At 39.3% G+C, this 27,820-nt stretch overlaps 1 protein-coding gene across 2 annotated transcripts in view; it reads left to right on the top strand.

Moving 5' to 3' along the window:
• The window catches only part of LRBA (LPS responsive beige-like anchor protein), a 426,487-nt gene that overhangs the window by 119,506 nt on the left and 279,161 nt on the right, over positions 1–27,820 (top strand). For both annotated transcript variants that reach the window (XM_075287867.1, XM_075287860.1), the window contains exon 34: positions 24,379–24,443. In XM_075287867.1, coding sequence (XP_075143968.1) covers positions 24,379–24,443 — 65 coding nt within the window. The remainder of the gene's footprint in view (positions 1–24,378; positions 24,444–27,820) is intronic.

The following is a 27,820-nucleotide window of genomic DNA, read 5'->3' as shown; positions in this document are numbered from 1 at the left end:
ATATATATATAGACTCACCGGCCACTTTATTAGGTACACCATGCTAGTAACGGGTTGGACCCCCTTTTGCCTTCAGAACTGCCTCAATTCTTCGTGGCATAGATTCAACAAGGTGCTGGAAGCATTCCTCAGAGATTTTGGTCCATATTGACATGATGGCATCACACAGTTGCCGCAGATTTGTCGGCTGCACATCCATGATGCGAATCTCCCGTTCCACCACATCCCAAAGATGCTCTATTAGATTGAGATCTGGTGACTGTGGAGGCCATTGGAGTACAGTGAACTCATTGTCATGTTCAAGAAACCAGTCTGAGATGATTCCAGCTTTATGACATGGCGCAGTATCCTGCTGAAAGTAGCCATCAGATGTTGGGTACATTGTGGTCATAAAGGGATGGACATGGTCAGCAACAATACTCAGGTAGGCTTTGGCGTTGCAACGATGCTCAATTGGTACCAAGGGGCCCAAAGAGTGCCAAGAAAATATTCCCCACACCATGACACCACCACCACCAGCCTGAACCGTTGATACAAGGCAGGATGGATCCATGCTTTCATGTTGTTGACGCCAAATTCTGACCCTACCATCCGAATGTCGCAGCAGAAATCGAGACTCATCAGACCAGGCAACGTTTTTCCAATCTTCAATTGTCCAATTTCGATGAGCTTGTGCAAATTGTAGCCTCAGTTTCCTGTTCTTAGCTGAAAGGAGTGGCACCCGGTGTGGTCTTCTGCTGCTGTAGCCCATCTGCCTCAAAGTTCGACGTACTGTGCATTCAGAGATGCTCTTCTGGCTACCTTGGTTGTAACGGGTGGCTATTTGAGTCACTGTTGCCTTTCTATCAGCTCAAACCAGTCTGGCCATTCTCCTCTGACCTCTGGCATCAACAACGCATTTCCGCCCACAGAACTGCCGCTCACTGGATGTTTTTTCTTTTTCGGACCATTCTCTGTAAACCCTAGACATGGTTGTGCGTGAAAATCCCAGTAGATCAGCAGTTTCTGAAATACTCAGACCAGCCCTTCTGGCACCAACAACCATGCCACGTTCAAAGGCACTCAAATCACCTTTCTTCCCCATACTGATGCTCGGTTTGAACTGCAGGAGATTGTCTTGACCATGTTTACATGCCTAAATGCACTGAGTTGCCGCCATGTGATTGGCTGATTAGAAATTAAGTGTTAACGAGCAGTTGGACAGGTGTACCTAATAAAGTGGCCGGTGAGTGTATATGTATATATATATATATATATATATATATATATTTTAGTGTGTGTTTTGTAAACTGTCATTTTTGCAGTATTATGTATGATTGTGAAATAACTGTCATTGTCTAATGCGTGAATACATTGTGTATGTCACCATTGTGTATAATGTAACAAAGCTGCATGGGGACCAGTTGTTTTACAAGAGCTGTATAGAAGCTTGTGGAAATACACAGTATCTAATGAAGTAACACAAGCTCTCCTAGTTGGCAGTTTGGAAGTGTGAATGATAAAAAGTATAGGCCTAGAATTGGCTCCAGATGCTTTAGGCTTGTAGTAGTGTGATAATTACATTTTTCACTTACAATTTTCCTTATTCAAAGAGGTCATAGTGCCAGTCACCAAAGTGATTCATTTTGTTAAGAAGTGAACTGTCTTTTGGCTGTATGAAACCTCGAGATATATGAAACTGAATGTCTGCTCAATGGCTTGCAGATACTGGGAGGGGGCTGCCTGAATTTGATGGATTGGCTTTCTGCTTTTTTGGGAGGGGTGTGCTCAGATAAGGTAGGAAGTGGTATTCAGCTGGTAAAATTCTAATTAATTTTTTTTAAAGTGATGGAAGGGTTTCGGTGCCAAAGATCGAGAGATCAGGTCAAAAACTGGATTTTAATCACGTCAATAATATGGTAGCTTTGCAAAGTTAACATGTACAAATGTTGTGTGAAACTTTTCACATTTGTCATGTCTTATGGATGTGATGAAGTAAAGGAATAAGCTCCGTTATCTTGACATAATTAAATAATCCAAGAAGACTGACTTGTGGTTACACTTTCTGCTTTGCAGAGCAATCTTAATCATTATGGTCTGTGATATTGAAATCCTCTATATGCATGTGTAGGATTAATTCTGAGTAATTGGAACTCCAGAGCTGTGATTTTGGTATGTCTATATACATGATCAGAGTGTATATGTGTATGTGGGAGTGTGTGTGTGTGTGTGTGTGTATATATGTGTATATATATATATATATATATATATATATATATATATATATATATATATATATATATATATATATAATGTGTGATGTATATACACACACCATTTATCAATTGGGTCTTTTAGGATGGAGCTACACAGCAACCTCGCAAGTCATGTAAGCTGATGGCATTGATTTTTTTTAATTTTTTTTTTTTTTAATTTATACTTTTACGACTATGATGCAGGGAGAATTGGAAATATTTAGCTAAAACAGCCATTTAGCCCTTGTCTTGTATATGTATATTGCATGTACTAGAGTATACATTGGTGTGTATACAGATGTATATTGCTACACATAAACATACAAATATATACTGTATATGTATATGATGCTGTAGTTACATGACAATATGTGTGCGTATTTTGTATTAGATTTGTGGCCAGCGCCATTTATATATCTGGTCTGTTTTAGAAGACTTCTTAGCCACATCCCCTTTTTTTAGATATGTTTTGCTCTTCTTTAGAGAGTTTTGAAAGGTGTCTATTATGCACAATAAGTGTGGCACAGAAAATGCATGCTAGGTTTTTTTATTTTTTTATTTTTTTGGTTGGTATTTGTGCCTGCGTTCTGGTGCTTTTTTATTAGTATATCTGCTCTGTCTTTGCTAGTCTTTCAGTGTAAGAAAATCAGACAAGGGTATGGATTGCTACAGTGACCATTGAAGGCCCCACTTTACCCTTTAGGGTAATTGAATCTTTAAGCTGTCTAATGAGCCTTGTAAGGTACTTTCTGAGGGCATGTAACATAAGATTTCAGTGTTGTGCCACCTTCATAGTAAGTAGTAAAAGTAACGCTAGGTTCACACTAGTGTTTGGGTTTCCATTCTTAAAGTCCACTCAGGGACCTAAAAAAATGGAAACCCTATTCGCTTAATAAGCGGTTATCTGCAGAAACCCGCTGGCCCCATAGACTACAATGGCATCCATTGGGGTTCCTCCCAAAATTAGCAGAGAGAAAAGTGGGAATGGGAATTATATAGGAAGTTCTTAGACTTCTCCCTTCTGCTTAATCCACTTCTGGCTTTGGCTCGAAAAAATGCAGCAAAATCTGCAACAGAAAAGCTGCGTTTCTGCAATGTGGAGTTTCAACCTGAAGGACTTTTTTTCCCCACATATGTGAAGTGGAATGGGGGACGCAAGTATGACCGCAGCCTGAATGTGGTCACTTTGACTTACAAAATGATATAAAACTATAGTCACAAGAAATCAATCCGATTTGCTTTTCTTGCAACTTAGAAGGGGACACCGCATAATAGTTGCAGGAACAACAGGCCCTCAGTCTCAGACAGCTGTATACTACTGGGCCTTCCTCAACCCACAGTATAATGACTCCCCAAGAAAGGGACCCGTAATCGCACAAAATAATCCATGTGTATCTCTGGTGAATGGACTCCCTGAGACCTGAAAGACCCAACCAAGGCCTACCCAATAAGATCTTAGGATCAACAACTTTAGCATGGCTCCCTGCTTGAACCCAACTCCACTCTCACAGACCAAGCCAATTTGGTCCTACGGCTCTCAGTCTTCTGCATCCTGTTACAGCCACACCTGACACTTGCTGCGCTCTAGTACTTTGTAAGTCATCCGAGGCGTGCAAAGCAGCTATAGAGCCTGACCCCCTCTTTCAATGCTGTTTGAGTGCTTGTAGATAGTGTCAGCACTTTGCCAATTACAGCAATGTCGTAGCACGCTGAGGGTAATAGAGGAGTGGGTTCTGCAGGAGCAATGTCTAATCCTTGGCTGCATTATTTGACTCGTATAGCGTCTCACACCTATAGCTCTTCACATTGGAATCATTAGTCCTTTAATAAACCGATCATGTGATTAATAATACACAATATGTGGAAATTTACTCCTAAATGGGGAAGGAGCTTAGTGCTGACCCTATTCTTGCAGTTACATTATCAATATAAAATCTTTACCTGTTGTACAACACACACTTTTTTAAATCCTTACTTTGTTAGGCAGTAGGTTGTTATATAATTCTTACAGTAATAAGTGAGACATTTTGGTCATCCAGTTTCACAAACGCCTGCAGAAAGATTTGTGAGCATCCGCATTTCCTTGTGAAGTTCTCTCAAATGACACTACAAAGTAATCCAAGTTCCAATAGCAAGTTTTTGTTAGGTCAGAACATAGGTTGTGTTTCAGATTATAAGTCTCTTCATCAGACCTCTCTAATGTGCCATACAAAGTTGGGTATTAGTTGCTAAAAGACAAATTTATTATAGACATGAATTACTTGCCATCTTTTAGGGTCCTGTTATATAATGCTTCTGTGTCTATACCCATAGTCAGGAACAGAGCCTACCTGTAAAAGTGCATATGTAACATACTCAGAAGTGAACTGTCAGAGTAGAACACCTGTGATTTTTTTTTATTTTATTTATAGAGCACCATTAATTTCATAGTACTGTGCATTTGAGGGTACATGCAGTACACAAAATATACAAAACAAATGCTAACAGTGACCGACTGGCCCTTTGGGATTGAGGGCCCACAATCTATGAGGGTTAGAGACAGTAGCTGAGGATAGTGGCTTTTCATATGGTAGTGTGGTGGCAGTAGTTTTATTGGGTGTTGTAGGCCTTCCTGAATAGGTGAGTCTTCAAGGTCTTGTTGAAGCTTGTTATTGTGGTCAGTCTTATGTGTCATGTAGTGAGTTCCAGAGTATGGGGGTGCATGGAAGATGTCTTGTAAACAGTTGTGTGAAGAGCAAATAAGAGCAGACTATTGTAGGAGGTCTAGGGAGGATCAGAGATTACGTGTGAGCAGGTAGTGGGAGATTAGGTCAGAAATGTATGGAGGAGACAGGTTATGGATGACTTTGTATATCAGCTTTAACATTTTGAATTCTGTTCGCTGAGTGATGGGTAGTCAGTGAAGGGATTGGACGAGAGCATTTTCTGTGAGACTGGAAGATTATGAGAGCATGGACTTGCATTTTTATAGGTGAGAAAGGGGTAAATTCGGTGGATGTTTTTGAGTTGGAGACAGCAGGGGGTGTTAACGTTTTGGATGTGTGGCTTGAAAGTTAGGTCAGAGTCAAAGGTTATCCCGATGCAGTGGGCCTATAAGACTGGTGTAAGTGTGGTTCAGTTAACTTTGATAGATGGGTTAGGAAGGGAAGCTGTGTAAGGTGGGGCAAAGATGGTGAGCTCTGTTTTTTTTTCATGTTGGGTTTGAGAAAGCAGGAGGAGAGGACGGAGGCTATGATTGCAAGACACTCTAGAAGTCAGGAAAACTGAGCGGTAATGTCTGGTCCAGAGAGATTAAATTTGAATGTCGTCAGTGTAGCAATGGTAATGAAAACCGTGAGAGTCTAGGAGTTTGCCAAGGCTGAGGGTGTAGATGGAGAAACTTAGCACCATCAGTAACCATTAACTACACTGGAATATACTTGTAAGGCAATAAATAGCAGTAAAGACTTTACTATCAACTGAGAGTTGAAAAAAGATGCGATATGTGAACTTACAATATAAAATTCCCAACATGCAGTCATGCTTGAGTTTGTGTTTGTGTACTACTGCCCATCTTCATGAGCACATTTGTTAGTTATCTATATTATATCTGCTAAGGCTACATTCACATTTGCATTGGAGTCTTGCAAGCTTTTTGTCTGGCAATTTGACTTAAAAAGAATGGACGTCCAAATTACACCATTAGAGTCTATGAGGTCCTTCGGCCTCCATTTGGTCAGCCATATATGTCCATTTTTCAATTCTTTTGGATGCAGGTATGCACCTAGCATAATCTGTAGAGAAATCTGGTTTGTTCCCTGTATTGCTAGGAAACGTGGATGTCAGGGCACTCGTGGTAAAGAGCTTTCCTTTTACATTTTAATACAAGATACAGAAGAAATGTCAGAGAATTCTTTATCCCTGAGCACCGTTCTCCCCGTGTGGTGTTGTGACAGCTATGTTCCACTTAGGATTTAAGAAATATTTCATGTAATATTACTGCAGAGCATTTTTGTTTATTTGACGTGAATATAGTTTTTGAAACAATACACATCACATTGAAGGCCACTTGATAAAAGCGTTGTTTTGCTCATCCTAATTCAGGTTGACATACATTCCAATAACACTACCTCCCTTCCAAGGCTTAAGGTGAAATTTATGGCTATGCATTGTGAAGTGCATCATTTAAAAATGGTTTCAACCCAAAACATCTAATAAATAAATAATGTGTATGGCTACTAGGTCGCAGACTTTCCAGACTAGAAATCATCCCATCGGATACTCAGCAGGCCACTATCGGAGGGGGCTGTCAGATAAATCTTGCAATAGCTGCATTCATGTCCTGTAAATCACATGTTATTGTGTGAGCCTTCTGCCAGGTCATCTATTCTTCTCCCATTTATCAGAAATGCATAGGATGTGTTGGGAAAAGGAACATCATTGTGTCTGGCTCGTGTGTCCAAAGTAATTAATTCAATGAGGAAAAAATACTATTAAATGGGAGCTTAAAACTTAGTGGTTTTTCAGTCAACATCCGTAAAAAGGAATAGCGTGTGAGGTTTTTAAGAGGCTATTAGTTTGTTTCTAGCGTTTTATTCTTTTATTTGACAATACCAATAAAATTGATTTGTGTCTCTTGACGTATTTCTGTTACAGGAATTTCTGGGATTATACGAGACATGCGTATGTTTTACTATATGCACATGAAATAGTGGTTTTTAGTGATGCATAAATGTTCAGGTTGGCCACAGCAGCCGTATAGGCTAAGGATGCTGTGGCCGCCATGGAAATGTTCCTTTTATCAGTTATCAGCCATATAGGTTGGATTTACACTTGCACGTTTTTGTTTATGAGGTGTGTGTTAATTTTAAATTTTTTTTATAAAAAGCGCACTGTGTAATCCCACCTTAAGTGTTCATAGGATCTCTCATTCCCAGTGTTTTCCCTGTGTAATTCTGTTCCCTATCTTCAGCCAATTAGTCAATTGCAGTATGTGTAAGGGATACGAGCTCCCAACTATCAGTGTAACTGTATGGGGGAGGAGTTATCCATTGTTCCTCCCACATGTAGTTTGCATTTGCCACTGTAAAAGGTGCATGTGAGCTCTGTATAATGTGTTATGTCATAGGTTTGAATTTTTTGGTCCCTGCATCAGCAGGTGTAAGCTGATGTTTAGGAGCCACATGTTGGCTTCTTTTAATTGGTCCCTGCTCACCCAAAACCTGACAACCAAGTGTCCATAATTTAGTGAGGATTCTCCAGCACTGCCACATCTATACTTCTGAGATAATATTTATAGATCACTGCTAACAAGTGAGATTCTCCAGCACTGCATCATCTATATTAGGGTTAAGTTGGGTTTATACATTGCGCATTTATAGTTTTTTTTAATGGCGACAGGGTATTAGAGGGAGAACATCATTATGAATGAGCAGCAGGATCCTTCACTTTGCTAGGAGTAGGCCCACACCACCCAGGCTAGGCTTATGGGAAGACTAGTTGTAGCTATGCATGTATTTTCTGGTACATGTAAAATGCCACTGTCACAACAGGCCACTTTTAAGTAGTATACACTTATTACATTTTGTGATAGATCCGAGACGGCCACAGAAAAAAATCTATATCTATAATCCATTTCTGTCTGTTTCCAAGTAGCATTACGCTGCTGTTCTCTGATAACCGAATACTCTACAAATAATATGTGTAAATCCATGAATGGAAAAAACGCTTTAAAGGCATATATTGAAGTTTTGGATATGTTAGATCATACTGGTCTATTATGATTGATATATGATTACACATCAGATACATATTAAATAAAATAGAGAGATGCTTCATCAAAGAAAGATTGCTTAAAATTTGACATGACCTTTAAGTAGACCAGAACTCTTGGTACAATTACGAGAATCCATTTGCTTGTTGACATTTATTGTCATTTACAATATGCATTTTGTTTAGATACTGTTGGCATACAGTCTTTCAGTCCTCTCAAGCATAAGCACTGGCCACATTCTGAATTCTTTTTTTTTTTTTTTTTTTTTTTCTTCATTTTTGTGGTGCATTAGCTTTAAATTTTGCTTCCATTTTTACCTCTTTCACGTTTAAATCTTTTAATTTTTTTTCCTATCAAAGACATGCTGAAGATATAAAAATGTTTGGGTTTTTTAAAGATTTTTTGTTTTTGTGAAGAGCTCACTCCAACTTAGGGGCTACTGACATCAAGTGGTCAGTTTTCTAGGAAAAAAAAAAAAAAAAAGCAAATGGAAACCAATGACCATCCAGCTGTTTGTACAGAAACGGATTTGTTTTATTGGTCATTCACATCATGTTTTTATCATCAATTTATGTGACCAGTTTTGCAGATACAAAAACTATGAGATAAACAGATGATGGATTGAAACTGATGACCATCCATTTAGGAGCCCTTCATATTACATTTCTGTTGTCTGTTCAACAGATCTTCTTTTTTTTTTTTTTTTTTTTTTTCTTTTTTAATAGTAAAAATGGATACAAATATGCATCCATTTTTATCTTACAAAACAGATCCGTTTGGTTGAACAGGGCTGTGAATAGATCAGCGAACCTCATGAGATTCGTGTTGATGAATACTCTTGAGGCTTGTTTCCCTGGTTAGTCTTCGAAAGTTGCTATTATACTTTTTAGCCTCCAAGGGCATGTGATGTCATCCAGGGGCCAGATGATGATGCCATGGGGCCACCTGACACTCAGGAGTGGTGAGAAATTACTGTTTATTTTCACTCACCTCCACTTATTATATTCTTAGGGTCTGAGGAGAACCCAGAGTATGTAATTTCATCCATTGTTCATTTGGACAGATGAAAAAGTATGGAATGCCACGCTTATCTATCCAAATGCAATGGGTTATGATGTCATAGAAGTAAAACGGAGCCAAAAGTATACATACATTCTATGTCAAAATGTTTACTCCAACAGAAATAGATTTTAAGATTTCCCATTAGTTTTTGTTTTTTTGTATCCGAGGAACTGATCAGCCCATTACTCCTCTTCAGTTCAATAGAATATATTGATGATCGGTTTTTTAATACATTGTTCATCACTGATTTAGTAAAAGAGCTCTGCGATCATATATATTTTTTTAAACTTTATACTGGATTTTAACAGTAAAAGAAATTACTAAGATGTCGGCTGCATTTTTGATAACTGGTATCTACCAATGGATGATTCTTTCCTCATTTACATAATGCATATCTAAAATACCATGGTGTGCAGCATTATTTGCTGCAATAAACAGATGAAGAGATTTTGGTCTTCCATATTCCTTTACAAGCCTTTGTATAGTAATATACCATATTGTGTATTTTTTTTCACACGTCATCCTCGAACGTATTTTGTCTTTTTAAAGCTATTGGTTTAATGATAAGAAGACAGTTTTAGCACTGTGAAATATAAGCAGTATGTTACAGATGTTACTGACTGAAGGATATCATCATGTAGGCATAAACCAGTCATTTTCTGAAATACAAGGCTTCCTGTTGCGACTTCAGCACACTAGGGTTCAAAAAACAGAAGTCTTTAAGGTGAAATTCATAAAACTTGAGGCACACCCCGTGGCTTAGCAGTCTAGTCAGAAGGATGAGACCATGCTGACCTCTTTGTGAAGCCTTTGAACATTATTCTCAAGGGTGGTTGATGCAAAACAAAGTAATATCAACTGGCACTTAATTCTGCGAGCTCCCTGCTGCTTGGGCTATGCATTGAAATGGAACTCTTCCTGACAGGAAGTGAAGCTCTAAATGTGGCGACTGCTCAAAGTAATGTGCACTTTAATTTGGCTTTCTACTGTTACAACATAACTGTTCAGCTATGAACATCTCAGCAAGCTGAATAAAATGTAAGGCCTAAACAAAGTTTACTGTCTCGGTCTACAGCCAAGTGGGATCCCTCTATTGGTACGTGAATGTTTACTGACTGTTTAATATCGTCCATGAGCCTTGCCTGGTGTTACTTGTTCAGTATGATACACTTGTTAGTTGATACAAAGCTAAACAAGTTTTCCATAGGAATCCTATAAAAAAAAAAAAAAAAAAAAAAAAAAAAAAAGTAATGTGTAGATATTGCTGTGACATACGGGTCATGGCATCCCCTGCTGATCAAACATCCAGCTAATGTGATAAATATTGGTGAGAAAACTTACCTCTGCTGTGCAGATTCTTGGGGTATGTTCACATGGTGGCTTTTGGAGAGGATTTTGAGGTGTTTTCTGCTAATAGCAGAGGTTAAAAAACCCGAAAAAACATTTACTGTCTTCTCCCAGTCCCTCAGTTCTAGCAACTTCGGTTTCCAGCACCCCAGATGACAGCAGTCATGTCCTGATTTTGCCGAGTGACTGCTGCAGACAATCACAGGTGTCAGTAGTGATCTTTTTGCAAATGGTATTAGCAGTGATGTGCTGTTTGTGAAGAGGTCAAGGCTGGAAGCTGTTGGCTGTAGTGCTCACCTCAAATTGGTCGTGGAGGAGGGGGGACCTGTAAACAGAAGACCAGAGCTGTCGCTACAGGGGAGAGGTGAGTAATGTTGTGGGGTTTTTTTTGTTTTTTTTTTCCCCTAACCCTGTACAACTATGTTTAAAAATAAATAAATAAAATTATTGAACATCCACTTTATGGGTATGTTCACACGGAGGAAAAGGTGGCAGAAACCCTTCCACCTTGTGAACTTTTCGCACAGCTAGCTGTGACAGGATGCCGGTGCAGTGCATTGGCACTCTGTCGTGGCATCACGCTCCTGATTAGGCCCGAATGAATGGGCCTAAACAGGAGCATGTCTCTAGCCACAGACACCGCTGCTAACTCAGCTGCGGAATCTGTGGCAAGATAGGTCATGTCGCTTCTTTTTCCCGTTACTAGCTAGCGGAAAGAAAAAAAAAAAAAAAGTGAGTGACTCCCATTGAAGTCAATGGAATCCATTTTGCAGGCGGATTCCGCATCAAAATCTTCTTGCAAAAAAACTCTGTGAACATGCCCATTATTATGGTAAATTTAACCGTTGGACTGATATACACCGTTAAGGAGGGCTTCCAGCTGAAAATTGATCATGTATTGCTTGATCTAACAGACTAAACTAAAGGAAGTCTGTCATGTCCAAAATGCCTCCAAACCAATAATGCTTCCATGTAGGGCATTTGAAAGGAGCATAGAATGATGAAGCAATGCATAGCTAATAGTCTTTTTTATGGCTATGCAAATCAGCGTTCTGCTCCTCTCCAGAAACCCCACTAACACATTTTCAGCCTTTGCCTGTGGCACGGCTGTCTGTATGCAAATATTGTAACTTGGGCCTTCCTCTAATGCTCTTGCAAGTTGACTTGCATATCCATAAAGAGATAAATATTTCTGCATTGAAGGTTTGTGTCTACAAAAGTACAGTATGCTTTAACAACATTATTGTTTGTTTGGGAATCATGTTGGATATGACAGACTCCTTTTAGCAACCTTGTAGACCCCCTCTTACTTAAACTCGATTCCCTCAGTATATGTGCAATCTTTCTCACTGGTGCTTTACTCATTCTAATCTTTGTGACCTTGTGGTGGGCTCGGGATAAACCTGTACATTGACTGGAGGCAGCACTGCAGACAGGAAGATGAAAGGAGCAGCCTGAACCAATGTATCGATAGGTGGGTGTGTCTCAGACTACCTGTGACTTCCGGTATACACTGTAGCAAAACTGTAGCCACAGATCACAGCTTTTTCTGATAATGGAGGTAAGCTAAAAGGCTGCCATGCAGAAAGATCTGAGGAAGGTACATAGCAGTTACTCATCTCTTTTTAGAAGACCTGACAAATTCACTGCTGGATATTCTCTGTCCAGTACAAATGCTGGTAAGGCTGTCTTTGCACAGAACAGTTATGGTTGAGAACAGGCTTGTAGGTCTATTTGTATGGCCACAGGTAAACAGCATTAGACTGTATAATAACTTGTTCAGCTTTATTATTTTTTTTTTCACCATGTGAAGGTTCAATAGAAGCCACAATATTTGTATGGACAAGTGTATTCTAGATCTGTATAGCACAGGTCCTGAAATGTAAATGTGGCCTTACTGTGCTAGTAAGCCCAAACTACCAAATGACCAGCTTGGTGATACAGAAGTAGAAAAGCTCCTTTTTTTTTTTTTTTTTTTTTTATCAAATCCCAACTCTGCCCAAAAGCGATCCTGAGCCAGACTGCACAGCCCTGATTTGGAGGCGCGGTAATGGCAGTATAAGAGTGACGCGTCTCTTGTACATGCTCATTGCCTGTGTTGGTTGCTGTTTCGGTGCACCTCCTTCAAAGTCTGTACACTACAACGCTGCATCCATTACATGCTGTATAATAATAAAGAATTTAAGTTACTTGTAATTAACTTCCACACAGAAAAATATCAAATAAATCATCCTTAATCTGTTTGTTTTGCATTTTCATTCTGCGCTGACTGGTTTAACATAGATTCCTTCTGTCATCTTTTTACATAAAGTATGGAGTTGTAATTGCTTTTTTTTGCATTAGGCTGTGACAAGCTAATGTGCATGTTGATCCAAGAATTGATTAAGGAAAAACTAATGAATTTTATATAACTCTTCAAGGATTTGTTACAGTCATAAATATTCTACAGCAGTCTTTTCTTCTGAAATCTGGAAACACTGAGCTGTCATATTAAACACTGAGTTAAGCATTGTTAATATGGGTTGTGTTACCCTTGCGCTGGATAAAGGGACCTGTGTTGTAAGCTGTAGTCTTACTGCCAGCAGGCTTATTGTCACTATTGGTGGCTATACAGAAAAACAAAAAAAGCAAAAAAAAAAGCTGATTTATATTTATACTTTATATTTAGGCTGTGTTCTCATCTGTGTTGAAGGTTTGGTTGGGCTGGTACAATGTAGGATAAGATAAGATAATCCTTTAATAGTCCCACATTGGGGAAATTTCAGGATGACTCTGCTGTCAATTCTCAGCATAGATTTCTCTCTGAATACCTCCCATAGCAAAACTTGACCAAATTGGATAGGCTTTTTTCTTTTTATATGGAGGGGGCGGTGGGATTGCCATACTGTGGGATGTCAACCCACACTGCAGCTAAATATGTGCTGTGGGGTTGCTGCTGTTATTTTTGCAGCAAGTTGCCCTATATCCAACTGCATCCTATGAGGACCTGGCCTAAAATGTCTCTGTTACAGATTCTATATAATGGCTTATTTGGAAAAGTGATGGGCATCATGACTTAAACCTGCTAAGACCCCGTTATCGTCAAAGGGGTCTGTCAGGTTTCTGATGTGGTGTCAGTCATGAGACTGATCTTGTGACAAAGAGGACTGGAACAGTGGGAATGAACAACACATACCGTATGTGAAGAGAGCTAGTTAAGAAATTGACTGTGCTGTGGTTTTTTTTTTTTTTTATCCCCCTTGTGGAAAAACTTATAACGCAACTAAACTTTTAGACAACTTATGATTTTCTGTTGGTATTATCAGTAAATTTTGTAATTTACTTAAACAAATGTTGGATCATTTCTGTGAAATCCTGCATTTTTTGAGAGGCTGTTGCTGCCTTTCACTGAATGTTACTGTGTATGGAGTGTGGCTTGGCGTATGGGGCTTTCTGAGATGTAAAGAAAATGAGAGTAGGGGAGGTTACTTCAAACAGTTATATCTTGAACATTATAAAACGTGTAAACTTGCTTTTGGTGTCACCTGAAAGAGGAGATCCCAGCCAAGGTTGCCATCTAAAGTCTTTTCAGAGAGATCTCTGGTTGAAAACACAATCGAGATTAGGATATTTTATATGCTGCATAATATATACGATATAAAATCCTAATTACTGTAACAGCCTTCCAGCGAATACTCTCACCCCCATCCAGTCCACCTTAAACTATGCTGCTTAATACACATCTTCCCCCGTTCTTCATCTGCCGCTCCCCTCTGCTAATCCCTTCACTGGCTACCAGTTACGCAGCGAATAGTGTTTGCTAGTAGCGCTGACATACAAAGCCATCCACAACCTGTCCCCTCCATATAGCTCTGACCTAATCTCCCGCTACCTGCCCACACGTAACATCAGATCCTCCAAAGACCTCCTACTCCACTCGGCTCTTATCCACTCTTCAGGCCTCCTCTGCCTCCGATGTTCCGTCCTTCTCCTCCGGCGCTCGCTGATAATGGCCGGGGCGCATGCGCAATATCATAATGCTTCTACTGCGCATGTGCCCTGGCCATTATCAGCTTGCGAGCGCCGGAGGAGGACGGAACATCGGAGGAAGAGGAGGCCTGAATGCCCGCCCACCCTACACCGCTCGGTAAGTTTGACATTCTGTTTCAGGCTTTTATTTTAAAACGGGGGGGGGGAGGGGCTCTATCAGCAGCATGATTTTGCTGATAGAGCCCCTCCTCGCCTGCCGAGCGCTTCCAATAGAAGCGGCTGGCACGCGGGGGGGTTAAGCGGCCGCTGGCAAAGTCTGCCTGCCGCCGCTTTCAATAAGATATAATGCGCACCGGACTGCGGCTTATAGTCCGGTGCGCCTTATATATGAACCGAGACGGACTATAAGGCGCTCATGGGCAATGCGGCTTATAGTCCAGTGCGCCTTATAGTCCGTAAAATACGGTGTGTATATATATATATATATATATATATATATATATATATATATATATATATATATATATATATATATATATATATACACACACACACACATATATATATATTATATTATATACACACACACTCACTGTATATAGCGTATGTGCCTCATAATTGTTTATATCTTATATATACTTTTTGTTGCAACTGATCCTTAGTGATGATTTTCTTATGGCAGCATTGCCATTTTCCTTGGATCAGTGTGGCATGAACAAGCAATATTTTATTTTTTTTAACCGCTTGGGCTTGTAATTCCCCGCAGACCTGACTTCAGACCTCAAAGGGCAGCAGCTGCCATTTGTCTTCGAGTCTGCAGTTGTCAAACAGACTGACCATGTACTAATAGGATACATTTTATACAGCTTCTCTGTACAGGATTGTAACAAAACCCTAATGATGATCATCTGTTCGTGGCTTGTAGCTGGTGGGTTTAAAGCAACTTTTATCACCCCCTTTTGAAGCCATTCTATAGTATTGATTAGAAGAACTTGAACAGGTCACATGAAAGAATATTCCCCTTAGAGTACATTTTCTGATGACCTTCTGTGTCACACATTTGGTTACATTTTACTGTGTTAACATGATCATTTAGTTATACAATTACCAGCAGACTCATGGCAGCTTATCTTCTGTGCTTAGACAAGGCAAACCATTCCTAAAAATGTTCTAATGGAGAATCTAGATTATGAAAAATAATATTTCAGCTGTGTGTGCATGATGAAACCCAATAGACAAAATAACTAGTGATCTGTTTACCAAAAATGTCTCCATATGTAACATGTGAATGTACATGGAAGAATGAAATGAAACATTCCAAAATAAAATTCTGTATTTTGGAACTCTAGAATTAAGCAGACATGTTCAGGTTTTAGTATCTTTCGTGATTTTTTTTTTTTTTTTGCGTGTTTTTTAAAAGAAATGTGTTTTTATCTGAAAATGAAGAATCTGCAACAAAAAAAAATCTAAATTGTATGCATTTTTAGTCCAGTTGTACTCCAACTGCACTATGTCAGTGTTCCCTTAGAGTAATCAGTGTTGGTGTCTATCAACGTTCATGGTTTTTCAGGATTTTTTTTTTTTCTTGGTGGTAGCAAACTGGTATTGCTGTTAGAAGTAACTTTGTACTGTCCACATTTATGTGAGGCTTGGTTTCCCTCTAGATACTTTTAATTCAATACTTGTACAGAAGAGCATTCTTTTTTCCTTGTACACTTTGCATACATTGGAATACGGCAGTGTGTATACACGTAGAGGGATCACATGATGATGGTGTTTTATGTAACTCAGACGTGGTCCTTGGTTATGGTTAACAATGCAACTGAAAAATTATGGTAAAAATGTTGTAGTACCATACTTGCTGTAAGACCAGGGATAGTGTATTCCATAGTTTGAAGACACAGAAAAAGCATGCTATAAAAACGTATTTTTTTTTTTTGTGGTTTTCAAAACTTTATGCATTTACACAAGTAAAAACACAATGTGTAGTCGTATCATTATTATTATTATTACAATTATTATGTAAATATTCTGCTTTGTGAAACCTTCATTAAGGGTTCCTTGAAAGCAATTGTTACATTTTTAACATAATAATAATTAAAGCGTGAGAAGATTATATAAGAAGCAGTATATGGTTATCCCTTGCCCTCTTTCTGTGGACTGAAAAGACAATCTAATGGGTTCTCAAACCGCTGATCCTATTATGTTTTGGCTGAGTACTTCCATTGATTTAAATGGATATCGCCCTCTGGTTGCAGTGTGATCTGCCACTTTGGAGCAGATTAAATTACCCTCTAGAGGTGTTAAGATGTTAGATAGAGAAGGGGGGTAAAAACAGCTTGTATTTGACAGAGCAGCTGAGATAATGTCTGGTAAGTATGGTTGTTTGCGTTACATTGCTTTGTTCACCAAAGCTTCTCTGGAGTGGTGCTGAGAGAGTGCTGACATTGAAGGCAAACACTGTTGAAATGTTCTTGATAGTTTTGTTTTAAGTACTTGTATATTACCATAACATGGCTCACCCTTCTCTGATGAAGGGCTCATTTCATCTCCATGTTTCCCTTATATTTAGATAATAAATTAAAGATTTGGTAACTTTTTTTTAATATTCTGGATAAAGTTGATTAATATTACAGATTAAAGATAATTTACATTAAAAATAGATGGAAAATTATCGCACGATCAGTCCTTACTTACTAAGAGGTTGTGTTGTGTTGTGGTGTGTGTGTGTGTGTGTTTCTTTCATATATTTATGTCAATGAACTGAATATGACAAATGATGGGAATGTTTTGGGGGGTTGTCATGCACATGGAATATCTGACATATGACTCGTGAGGCCTGTACTTTGTATCCTCTCAATGGCAGATACCTATAACCGTAAAATTTTCGTATTACGTTTCAGCTGTTCAAATGAGTGGCCAGCTGTGTAATTCATGGATGGTCCAGGTCCTGCAGAGTGGAAGGAATTATTAGTTTGCAGGTCTGTACTAATAGGGTACCCACCTCTATGATATATTTCTTTTTATAGAATATATGAAAAGGGGTACTGTAGTGTTGATCATGTCTAGGTGAGTTTTAAAATGGAATAAGTTGAATTTTAGATATTCTTTTAAATATGTATTATTGTTTCAACAAACTTGGCATAAACATATACAGGTTATTATAATACTGTATACTTGGTCCTTTCCCCATCAGAGAGAAATGCTGCTTTCTCCAATTTTAAGTCCATTTTCCTGCTTCCCCTCCCTGCTAAAATGACTTTAGAGAGGACCTTTCACCATTTTGCCCATAGGCAGTTCTATATACTGCCGGAAAGCTGACAGTGCGCTGAGTTCAGCGCACTGTCTGCTTTTCCGATCTGTGCCCGGTGTGAAGAGCTTACGGTCCCGGTACCGTAGCTCTTCTATGGTCAGAAGGGCGTTTCTGACAGTTAGCCAGAGACATCCTTCTTCACAGCACAGCCAATCGCGCTGTGCTGTGAGAGCCGGGAGAAACTTCCCCCTCCCTCCCTGATAATGCTCGTCTATGGACGAGTACTGTGAGCAGAGGGAGGGGGAGTTCCTCCCGGCTCTCACAGCACAGCACGATAGGCTGTACTGTGAAGAAGGACGTCTCTGGCTAACTGTCAGAAACGCCCTGAACACATGATACAGACCCATATAATATTTGGAAGAAGAATAAAAAAAAAAGTGAATAATGTTAATAAGGTGTAAGAGTCATAGGTATGTCCAAATCAATAACATGTTTTTCTGATGAGGAGGTAACCAGCATTATTTTGGGTGCGGTTTCTGGTTTTCTCAGGGGGTTTCATTAACTGAGGGCTTGCATTTCACTTTGATTGTATGACAAAAAGGTGGATGATTTTCAGATATAGACAATCAATTTACAAGTCAAGGAACAATAGTCAATCGTGCAGAAGAGGAAATGATCAATACTGCATAAAAGACCTGGGTTTCTTGACTTCACCATACTTTGAGCTACTTAATTTAAAACGGGTTAGGTTTTTATATACTTCTAGGAAATATGGGGAAAGAGGAAATGATACTTAGCTCGCTTGCAGATTAGTCTCTTTATTTCACTTCTCACTTCAATATTAGACTTTGGCTCTGCCCGGATATACACCTCCCTCGACTCGGAGAAAAATGATGACATCACAGATAAAGGAGAATCTAGCACGGCCGTAGTCCAAAATATAAAACTTTTTCTTCATTCGCAACTCCACATAAAAGCGATATTTACACGCATGTCAAAAAATACTGCGGCAGACCGGCGCGCTTCGGAAACCTTCCTTCTTCAAAGTCAGACTTTGAAGAAGGAAGTTTTCCGAAATGTGTCGGTCTGACGCAGTATTTTTTGACATGCGTGTAAATATCACTTTTATGTGGAGTAGCGAATAAAGAAAAAAAGTTTTATATTTTGGACTACGGCCGTGCTGGATTTTCCTTTATCAGTGATTTCCTAGGTTTTTATATGCCAGTGTTTCCTTTTTTGGTTATTTAATACAAGCTTGCCAAAACTTACTGTGTAATATCCTGTAGTTCAGGCGCATAAGTCATCATCTATGGTATTGAGTCAAATGTACAGATTCTAGAGGCTTGTAGCAACCTTTAAAAACCTTTATATGGGATTACCATTTTGTAATGTACTTACTGAACACTAAATGCACTGTATTAAGCATGTGTGTTGTATAAAGCATGTGACTGTTCCTTTCCTTTTAGTGTTTCACTGGTAACACCGCTTGTTTTAATTTTCATGCTTTTTTGTGCAAACATAGTTGTAACTACAGAGTGTGGTCGTTTTGAACAATGCTCATCACTGTCTTTCTATTTGCCTCTTATTTTTAAATGCTAGTTGTTGCCGTATTATACTAGTTGTTAGTATAGTTGATCATTGACTTTAAAGGAACACATTGGGCACAAACTGATCCACTGGGCTTCTTTCTTCTAGCTTTGCATCTTTGCCCTGGTTATATGTAGAATTGCAGCTCAGTCCCATTTACTTTAGTGGAGCTGCACTGTATTACCAGATACCGCTCACAAACATATGTAGTGGTTTTTCTCAATGAAATCAGACATGTTATTAAAGCGTAAAACTAAACTTTCGAAAAACTTTTGATTTTCTGGCAGTATTTATTTCAGTACATTTTGTAATATACTGTATTAACATTTTTTTTTTCTCCTCTCTGTGAAATTCTGCATTTCTTAATTCTTTCCCTTGCTTCTGTATTGAAAGCTGTTTGTAGCTTTTCAGTGCATATGGTGTAATATGCTTGTCTATGTAATGAAGAGAAAATGAGGGAGCAGAGGCTCGCCTTAACCCATTACATCTCTGGCATTATAGCAGATAGAAATGTACGGTACTTCTGGTGTGGGGTTTTCAACTAGTGAAATAATATAAGTAAAACTGCTTCTTTGGTGTCATATAAAAGAAGAAAATCCCCTCTTTCATGCGACCGCAAAAGAAAACTTTAAACCGTAATATGCATTGCATAGTTATCATGCATTATAAAATGTAGAATTGACCCCGTTCTGCCCCCCCCCCTTCCTTATTTTGTCTTTATTACACACACATACAAGCCTGTATCCATTGAGAAGCAGGGTATAGGGCTCAATAGAGTAGCCAAAATGTGCTAATAAAAGTATACCTGCACTAGGCACTTAAGTTGTTAGGCCATCCGTTTTGAACAAGTGGGTATCATTGAACTGGTGCCTTTAATGTTGTGAAGCAGCAGCTGAGCTCAGAGTGTCACTTCTGCTTCACAGACCATGTGATGTTATGTTCATTGGTCACATGGCTTATTTGCAGTTGAGTCCCATTCAAGGAAATGGGCTAAGCTGTGATACCATCAGTCGCTATACAAATACATGTTTCTGTGCCGAGGTGGTAGTATTCACCTGAATGCTGTGGTCTCTTCAATGAACTAATCAGTGGGGCTTCTTGGAGTCGCACCTCAGCGGATCTTCAGTTGATGACTTATCCTAAGGATAGGGCATCATTTATTAAGCCTGAAAAATAACTTTAATTAGGATTTGTCACCACACAGCAAATGTTAAATAAAATACATGACTTCATACTTGCCGTTCCCCTGATCAATTTGGTATATTTGTTTTTTTTAAAATCTGTTTATCAATTCAAGAGATATGGTCAGGGGCATACCTACCGGGGTAGCAGTAGTAACGGCTGCGACAGGGCCCGGGACATTAGGGGGCCCAGCGGAAGACCTCCAAATATAATGATCGGAGGGCTCAGGGAGGTGAAGGAACATAAAAAAACACTGTTACTTACCTATCCTGGGCTCTGGAAAGCTTCAGGCCTACTTGGTGATGTCCCATACATCACATGGGCCGGGCCAACGTCCTTATGCATCGTGACATCTCTTCCATCATTGAAGATGGCCGACATCAGCAGGCAGTACACTGGAGCCCAGGAGAGGTAAGTAACAGTGTTTATGTTTGTATCCTCTCCTGGGGCGCCGATGATTATACTCTGGGCAGGTGGCCCATGTCAAATGTTTGCCTTGGGGCCCCACAATTCCTAGTTACGCCACTGGATATGGTCCCTGGAAGATTATATGTATACTAGCTCTGATTCTCCATGTGGGCGGGAAACTTGTTTATCTATGAGAAAATAAAACTTTCCTGCCCACTTGGAGAGTCAGATCTATTTTACAGATAATCTTACAGGGGCAATATCTATTGAATGGATGGACAGATTCTAAAGAGAAACACCAAATTGATCAGGGGAATGGCAAGAATGAAATAATTTTCTACTTGGTGACAGATCCTCTTTTCAGATAGACAATCAATTTTGGATTGGTGGGAGTCCAGCTGTAGATCGGGTGTTTCCCAGGCGTGAAGCACCCGGCAATGTTTACACAATGTCCTGCACATTCACCATATTCTTCATAGGAGCGGTTGTGGGCACTGCACTGATGTCCCATAAATGCTGATTGGGGCAACACCCAGCATGTAAACAATGGGAACTGAATGGCCAGGGAAACAACTGATTTGTTTGAACCTTCACAGTTGAACTTCTTCCAATCTAGAATTGGTGGCCATCAGTTTTGAAAATGTGGATAACCCCTTAAAGATAGTGCAGTAGTCTTGCCTTGAATGTCCCTTTCATTTCTGTGGAGGTAATGTCAATCCTCTGTAATAATAATCTAAGACTTGCAATTTTAAGGTGGGAGATGGAAGCAAATGTTCACCCATTTGATTCCTAATGTTGGAGTGCTGTCTATGTTTTTTGCATTACTTACCTGGGATCATATGCCGGATCTTTAGGATATGCACACCAGCAGCAGTCAGGTTATCTTTTGGTGCTGCCTTGTATTTGGAATTTGTAAGAAATATAGATATATATCTATATAGAAATAATAGATATGTGTATGTATAAATTATACAGTCCTATGAAAAAGTTTGGGCACCCCTATTAATCTTAATCATTTTTAGTTCTAAATATTTTGGTGTTTGCAACAGCCATTTCAGTTTGATATATCTAATAACTGATGGACACAGTAATATTTCAGGATTGAAATGAGGTTTATTGTACTAACAGAAAATGCGCAATATGCATTAAACCAAAATTTGACCGGTGCAAAAGTATGGGCACCTCAACAGAAAAGTGACATTACTATTTAGTACATCCTCCTTTTGCAAAGATAACAGCCTCTAGTTGCTTCCTGTAGCTTTTAATCAGTTCCTGGATCCTGGATGAAGGTATTTTGGACCATTTCTTTCTACAAAACAATTCAAGTTCAGTTAAGTTAGATGGTCGCCGAACATGGACAGCCCGCTCTCAAATGATCTGAAAACAAAGATTGTTCAACATAGTTGTTCAGGGGAAGGATATAAAACGTTGTCTCAGAGATTTAACCTGTCAGTTTCCACTGTGAGGAACATAGTAAGGAAATGGAAGACCACAGGGACAGTTCTTGTTAAGCCCAGAAGTGGCAGGCCAAGAAAAATATCAGAAAGGCAGAGAAGAAGAATGGTGAGAAGAGTCAAGGACAATCCACAGACCACCTCCAAAGAGCTGCAGCATCATCTTGCTGCAGATGGTGTCACTGTGCATCAGTCAGCAATACAGCGCACTTTGCACAAGGAGAAGCTGTATGGGAGAGTGATGAGAAAGAAGCCGTTTCTGCACGTACGCCACAAATAGAGTTGCCTGAGGTATGCAAAAGCACATTTGGAGAAGCCAACTTCATTTTGGAAACAAAGATTGAGTTGTTTGGTTATAAAAAAAAGGCGTTATGCATGGCATCCAAAAAGAAACAGCATTCCAAGAAAAACACTTGCTACCCACTGTAAAATTTGGTGGAGGTTCCATCATGCTTTGGGGCTGTGTGGCCAATGCCGGCACCGGGAATCTTGTTAAAGTTGAGGGTCGCATGGATTCCACTCAGTATCAGCAGATTCTTGAGAATAATGTTCAAGAATCAGTGACGAAGTTGAAGTTACGCCGGGGATGGATATTTCAGCAAGACAATGATCCAAAACACTGCTCCAAATCAACTCAGGCATTCATGCAGAGGAACAATTACAATGTTCTGGAATGGCCATCCCAGTCCCCAGACCTGAATATCATTGAACATCTGTGGGATGATTTGAAGCGGGCTGTCCATGCTCGGCGACCATCTAACTTAACTGAACTTGAATTGTTTGTCCAAAATACCTTTATCCAGGATCCAGGAACTGATTAAAAGCTACAGGAAGCGACTAGAGGCTGTTATCTTTGCAAAAGGAGGATCTACTAAATATTAATGTCACTTTTCTGTTGAGGTGCCCATACTTTTGCACCGGTCAAATTTTGGTTTAATGCATATTGCACATTTTCTGTTAGTACAATAAACCTCATTTCAATCCTGAAATATTACTGTGTCCATCAGTTATTAAGTTATTAGATATATCAAACTGAAATGGCTGCTGCAAACACCAAAATATTTAGAACTAAAAATGATTAAGATTAATAGGGGTGCCCAAACTTTTTCATAGGACTTTATATAGTTTAGAATGTGTGTGTTTGCTTTTAGTGAGTAAATCAATCTATTGTAGACTGGTCAAGACAACCATTTACTGATATCAGAAGGAAGATGTTATTTGTTGCACTTTCATGAATATACTGTGTTGTACATCCTCTGTGTTCCCTATTTATCTCTTAAGTGTTTGTGCAGGATCTTTAAGGTAGAAGCCCAGGATAAGGTACTGCAGGAAATGTTTATCAATTAGGCACAATGGAGAATATTGACATGGCTGAATCTGATCTGCAGTTCTTCCTATCTTAAGTGTTGAAATGTGTTTCACAGTTACATGGTTGCATTAATGGTATGACTGAGGCTTTTATAGTGTTTCTGCCCTGTGCCTCTGGGACATGGATAACCAAGGCTATTACACGCTTTGTATATTACATTGATATGCAATTGTTCCAGAAGGTATTTGGTGCGTCATGGAATATTAAAATCATGAAATACCATTGTCATTACTAGTTGTATATATGGATTTTATTTTCGGACCAGCTCTCTTTTTGGTCTAGGACAATACTTCTAAATCTACCCCATGTACATGATAGAACAGTCGAAGAAAATATCACATTTTAGCCTGCATGTCTATGGCGTGTTTAACTGAATGTGGCCCATCATTTGTCACTTTGTCCAAGCCACATGGAATCAGTTATGTTTGTTAGTTGTTTTTTTTTTTTTTTTTTTTTTAATTGACTTCCGGTTTGGCCCCCTTTATTCCTTCAGTTCCTTTTATTCACGAACAACCCATGGTGGAATGAATGACCGCATGGTGGCTGTTTAATATATTGTGTATGGAGAGTTCTTCAAGGGGAGAACCAAAATGGCCAAACTTCCTTCTTAACAAAATTCATGTGACATTGACTTCGAACTTGAGAAAATGCAGAATACAACAGTTTGCCGTTTAGCATATTTTTCAATGATAAGTAGAAAACGCCATTGCTTTCAAACAGACATATTAATATCTTATGCTTTTTTTTTTTTTTTCCTGCAGGAATGGCAGAACTCTATTCAGAAGAATGCTGGACTTGCTTTCATAGAGTTGGTTAATGAAGGAAGGTAATGTGATTTTATGCTCCCTGGTAGCAGATTTTCAGCCAATTTGTGTGTACTGTAGGGTTTGTGACACATTTTGTCATTGTTTTAAAGGGGTTTTCCGGGCAAAAAAAAATATTTTTTTTAAAAAAAGGTCAGTTAGTGCTATGAATAGGTTAATAGGTGCAAAAATACCTTTAACAGTGTTTTGAGCAATTTCTGGGTTTCTCTGGGAACTCCTGATGTTTTCTGCATGTTTACATGTGTAGCTTCCTGTTTTCCCACAACTACCATGATGCATTGCGCTGTATTCAAAGATGACTCCCCCTCCCTCTTTCATTTCCTCACACTCCCTCCCTGTTTCCCTAGCTAGCCCATCCTCTACTACCCCTTCCCAACTAACAGCCCCTCCCACTGCATCATTCTTACATGTCTTCCTGTCTGGATCTTCTGGGCACGGGAGATCACTTTCTCCTGTGGTACTGGCTCCTCCTCTTCTTGACATCTACCAGCGCTTGTGCAATAGACCCGGAGTGCCAGCATTGCATTGTAGCTGGCTCTATTGCGCAGGTGCGGGCAGACATCTAGAAGAGTAGCAGCTGGCCCCACAGAAGGAAGTAATGTTCTGTGCTCATAAGATGCAGATAGGAAGACAAGTATGATGGGGTGGGGGTGGTGAGTTAATATTGGTGACGTTCTGTTTCTGGAAACAGGGCAATGGAACATCAGCAGAAAATCGGAAAATTTGCCCGCCCAAGTGATCTAGGTAAATTATAGATTTTTTGTAAAGTAAATAAGTTAGAAAGTAGGCAGGGGAGGGCATTTAACTTAGTATAGAAGTATCATTTTATAACGGACAACCCCTTTAACTACTTTGTTGGTTGTCTTCTTGATGGCTCTCTGCATGTGATATTTTCTAGATTTTCTTGCATCATTTCAGTATAGGAAACTTTTCCAGATATTTTTATACCGTAAATTGAGGAAGAAGCAGGAGGTGGAAGTGTAAAGTACAACATAACCAATTGATCACTTCCCCAACAGATAAAAACAAAAGTTATCAGCCGATGAAGCGTTTGACTGCATCGACTGACAACACTATTGTACCTGGAGTGACATTTTAAAGGAGTGCTCCTTTATATGCATATGAAGGAATACATTAGCAACATAACTTGTTGTGAACATCTCTTTACTGTTTTGATATGCAGTACCATTTGTAACCCTAGGTAATGTGGTCATGTTGGGGAAAGTATTTATTTGGAGCATCACCATGTATTACCTTTATATCACAGGGGTTGAGCAAAAAATATGCAAATCTACTCTCCAGGATGTAATTAGGAGAACAGTGCACTCTGTATGCCACCCTCTAGAGGGCAGCATCCTTACCATCATGCATGACTCAGTTAAAAAGTGTACTTTCATGATGAGGATTTAATTGCCAAATCAGTATTTCTGTCCCAAAAGGAACAGATTCCCAGCTATGGACAGCGCTGTTTCGGCTTATTGGGCCACCTCAGCATAGCGCAGGGATACTGACTTGGCAGAGTGAGAGACTATAGACCAGGGTCAGGGGATAATCGTACACATCAGGGAGAGTGTGTGCCTACATAGGTGTACGGAGACTTACAAGTCATTCCTGCTCCGCTAGGGATTCTGGGTAAAAAATATGCAAATCTATTCTCCAGGATGTAATTAGGAGAACAGCGCACTCTGTATCAGTATCCCTGCGGTATGCTGAGGAGGCCCAATAGGCCGAAACAGCGCTCTCCATAGCTGGGAATCTGTTCCTTTTGGAATAGAAATACTAATTTGGCAATTAAATCCGCATCATGAAAGTAGACTTTTTAACTGAGTCATGCTCTCACTGGCTCCGCTCGCCATCCTGATACATTTAAACCCCTCTGGCTCTACCCCCCAGCACGCCATGACCCTGCTGCGTACTCTGCTTTTCGTATACTAGATCTGATCTGATGAAGGTCGAAAATGACCGAAACGTTATATGTCCATTTATTGATCTAGTACTCTCTTTATGCTTGTCAAATCAATCCATGGCGCTAATGTACCAATAATTAATGTACTACAAATAAAATTTGTTTCACCCTTTCACCTATATACGGTGTGCATTTGTTTACATTGTGTACGAGTCGCAGGACTCTCTGACTGCTAGCACCCATATTCTCTATAGTTATCCAGTGTGCGGTTCCTCTGACATCTTTATACAATTATCCCCTGAGCAGGCAGTTTTTCAATAATCCACTTTTAAATGGTGTGTGTGTGTGTGTGTGTGTGTATATATATATATATATGTGTGTGTATATATATATATATATATATATATATATATATATATATATATATATATATATATATATATATATACATGCTCAGAGTGGTGGTGACGAAGTCCACCTTAAAAGTAAGGATCTAGTATTTCTATAGCAGTTTAGCTACAGCTATGTTACAGTTGCAACTGAGCAATAAGCATACAAAAAGTTAAAAAAATAAATAGATAAAATCGGATTTTCAAAAACTCTTTAAAGGAGTTTTCCCATCTCAGTGTTTCAGCCGGGCAACCTCTTTAATAAACACCCTGCTAAGGAATTCTGATTTAATAAAGGCTTTTTTTAACATCTGCTATACAGATCTCTTCTATTGATCAGCTGTAATGACTAAATGCAGACGTAAGAGCAGATATGTACCCAGTAACACCTGTCCATACTCACCAGCCAGTGTTAATGTTCTCATTAATTATGTAAAGTACAGACTTTTGGTTACAGACTGGTATGCTGAGTACTTGTGAAGAATCACATTTCTCTTCCATGTAATATTGTAGTATCCTAAATTTCAGCCATATCCTTACCATTATTAATGCAAAATCAAGTTGTTGCTTGAAAATCTAGCACCAATGTGTCATGCAGACAATGGAAGACTAAAGGTAACTTGTATAACCAATAATTTACTCCCTTCTTATAGAGCTTAACCTCTCGGCTTGTAAAACAAATTGTAATTCTTGCCTTCTTTCTGGTTCCTGAAGCCTGGTTTACAGAGACATGTTCTGTGAGCCTTGATCTCAGAGGTCAGAAATCAGTAACGGGAGTGTTTGGTTACATTGCCTTGGTCTGTTCTGTTGTTGTTTCCTATTATGCAGGGGTTGCCTACATTGACCTTTATGGACTAAGTGCTTCAGCCCCTGATTAATCTTTCATTAGTATAGATAACATGAATAATATCCATGCAAAGTAATACTAGTATAAGTTACCAATTGGAAAATGCGTAACAAATTCATGGTTGAGGGGATATCGTTACTCCATAGGCAGAGACCAACACTTAGGTGTGTGGAGTCTTATTAAGCCATGAGCGCTCCACTGCGCAATGTTGGCATGATATTAAAGGGAGCGCCCTCT

Source organism: Leptodactylus fuscus, chromosome 1 (assembly GCF_031893055.1).
Source record: "Leptodactylus fuscus isolate aLepFus1 chromosome 1, aLepFus1.hap2, whole genome shotgun sequence".
NCBI lineage: Eukaryota > Metazoa > Chordata > Amphibia > Anura > Leptodactylidae > Leptodactylus > Leptodactylus fuscus.
This window is presented reverse-complemented; position numbering and strand designations above follow the sequence as displayed.